The sequence below is a fragment of the Penaeus monodon genome, chromosome 15 (genome assembly GCF_015228065.2).
Source record: "Penaeus monodon isolate SGIC_2016 chromosome 15, NSTDA_Pmon_1, whole genome shotgun sequence".
Classification (NCBI taxonomy): domain Eukaryota; kingdom Metazoa; phylum Arthropoda; class Malacostraca; order Decapoda; family Penaeidae; genus Penaeus; species Penaeus monodon.
The window spans coordinates 27,683,171-27,685,655 of record NC_051400.1 but is presented as its reverse complement, the minus strand read 5'-3'; the positions used below and the strand labels follow the sequence as shown (position 1 = coordinate 27,685,655).

The following is a 2,485-nucleotide window of genomic DNA, read 5'->3' as shown; positions in this document are numbered from 1 at the left end:
CCCCCAGTCCCGGTAATATTTGTTGCTGAATAAAGCTCATGACATGGAGTCAGGGACTAAGTCTCAGGTGTGTGTGCATCCATACTGTACGAATTACGACAATTGTGTAAAATGTTCTCCGAGAGGAGGGAGCAGCACTACAACTGAGCAGCAAATTGTAGAAGGTGGGGAGATAGCTCTTTAATTAAACTATACTAAGTTCTAGTCCTTTAATCTCTCTATTCAAGCCATAACTTCCTGTTATTTCATGCACTTTGTTATATAATCTTATGGAGTCCATCTCAGGTATTAAGATGGCATCCCTTTTTCTGGCGTATTTTAATTGTTTTCTGTACCTATATCTGAGTAAAGAAGTATGAATCCCTAGTAGCATTGAATATATATATCAGTAAAGGGGCATTTCATGAAAAATAACCGCACAGAAAGCCTTATTGCCCAGAAAGGACTTACACAAATAATGACTGTGAATTGTTAAAAAAAACAGCTAACGTTCGTTCCATTAACCATATATATGCGACATAAAACCATCTAATGTATTAGAGGACATTAGTTACATAACATCAATAACAACGCTGCACGTAAAATGTTTACCCATTCCAGAAAATGATACAAATTAATTGACTGTAAACTTTACTACATAACACAGCTGATCTATCCGGCACTCTGTGACCATCTTCCAAACGAGGTTTTCACAGCATCTGTTCCTTCACATCAAATAAATATGTTGCAAAGGCATCTTCTGCACACGTAATAAACTCCGGCAAGGATACTATCGATAGGATACAAGAAATAAATTGAAGTATTACCAGTAAGAGCCATAGTTGCGTATCCCTTCTCTACTTGCTCCTCCACTGGAAATTTCCCCGCCGGTGATGTTATGCAGTCAACTTGGACTTTCTCAATATTTTCAAAGGATGGGATTTCTAAGAAAGTTGTTATGATGATTTTCATGCTTATTGATTTAATTATTTTGTGCATTTTTTTGTACATTTTGTACATTACGTTACATTATTCTAAATTAAGAGTACTCTATATATACAAAGATTCCCTAGACAATTATCTAGGGGAAATCTCAAAGCATTGGTACTGTCTTATAAAGTGATGTATAAGTAACACAGTGAATGTTCACACCATGTAAAAGTACTATTAAAGGTGTGATTTACGTACAGAATACACTTTTAATCTATCAAATAAACCGAAAATTAATTAAGAGTTTCATAATTTCTGAAATTTGCCAATACACGTATGTAGAAGTCGCTTACACATTCGAACTCAGTAAATAAGGTTATGACACTTAAAATGTTTTGTAAAAAAAATATAGATATAAATACGATATGCTATATCACATGATAAACTATACAAAGAGTGATGTGAAACCTATATAAATAATCTTTGAAAGTGCTTCTGAAGAATATACTGTTACGCAACTTGTATCAATTTATCACGAGTAGAATAAGTAAATACATAACTAATACCAAACTCAAAATAAATAAAAAGATCAGAAAAAAATACCAAAAATATATAGACTAAAATATAAACTTGAAAACAATTGACAGAATAAAAAATAAAACCCCGACCATCACGTGCGATAGAGACCGAGAGTGTGTGAAGCCTTGAACCAAAACACATGGTGGCTCCCTGCCTCGCGTGTGAGCGACGCGGCTGACATGGAGACCGAGGATGTCAATTTACGCAGTGAAATAACACTTCTTTCACAGATAGACCAAAAGTGCAATGGTGCCTTCCAGAAGTTCTTGGAAATTGAGGTGAGTGGTGTAATTGTTATTCATTGTCTTGTTTTCTACACGATATTGAAGGATGTCCATCCATTCCATGTCTCCCCTAAAGAAACATTTATGCTGGTTTCAGAGGTTACAACTGTTTTTTATTATTACTGTATGGCCAATTAAGCCGTAAATGAGAGTCGCCTTTATTACTTGTAGAATGGATATTAAAACTCTTATAATGTGCAATGTTGAATTCGTTTCATTGTGATATCTCCATTTATGACAACTCATAGTTTGATATTGCCAATGCAGTTATGTAAGTTGTAGTGGACATTAATATTTATTACAGGATAACTTAATAAAATGGTATTGCTGATTTATGCTCTTGATGGGAATTTTTAGCTTTGATGATTGAGTCCACACTAAATCCCTTGGTAATTTGCATTTCAACCGAGTTGGACATACTAGGAATTTTGGTTTTGATGCGCTGCTTCTTGGTGTAACTGAAAATCTTGAGCATGTATAGAGTTACTTTTCCTAAATACATGCTGGCATATGGTACAAGGTAAACTTTGCCTCTAATTGACAGAATGAGAAAATGTAAGACATATTTTCTCCATGGCATAGACACTCTGACAGATGAAATAATCTGTGCAGGCAAAGGATAACATGAGAAATTAAGAAAATATCAGTAATTTTTTACAATAGCTTTGCATAACCAGTTGATTCCTCTCACCCTCTAGTACACATATATGTAG

General features: G+C 34.5%; 1 protein-coding gene and 1 pseudogene across 1 annotated transcript in view; one reads left to right on the top strand and one right to left on the bottom strand.

Annotated features, from left to right (window-relative positions):
- Nucleotides 1–951, bottom strand: part of LOC119582291 — a 4,684-nt pseudogene extending 3,733 nt beyond the window's left edge.
- Nucleotides 952–1,666: 715 nt separating this feature from the next.
- LOC119582289 (midasin-like) overlaps nucleotides 1,667–2,485 on the top strand; it is a 4,163-nt gene continuing 3,344 nt past the window's right edge. Inside the window, exon 1 of the mRNA XM_037930507.1 lies at nucleotides 1,667–1,766. Within this exon, the coding sequence (XP_037786435.1) occupies nucleotides 1,668–1,766 (99 nt within the window). The 5' untranslated portion in view covers nucleotide 1,667. The remainder of the gene's footprint in view (nucleotides 1,767–2,485) is intronic.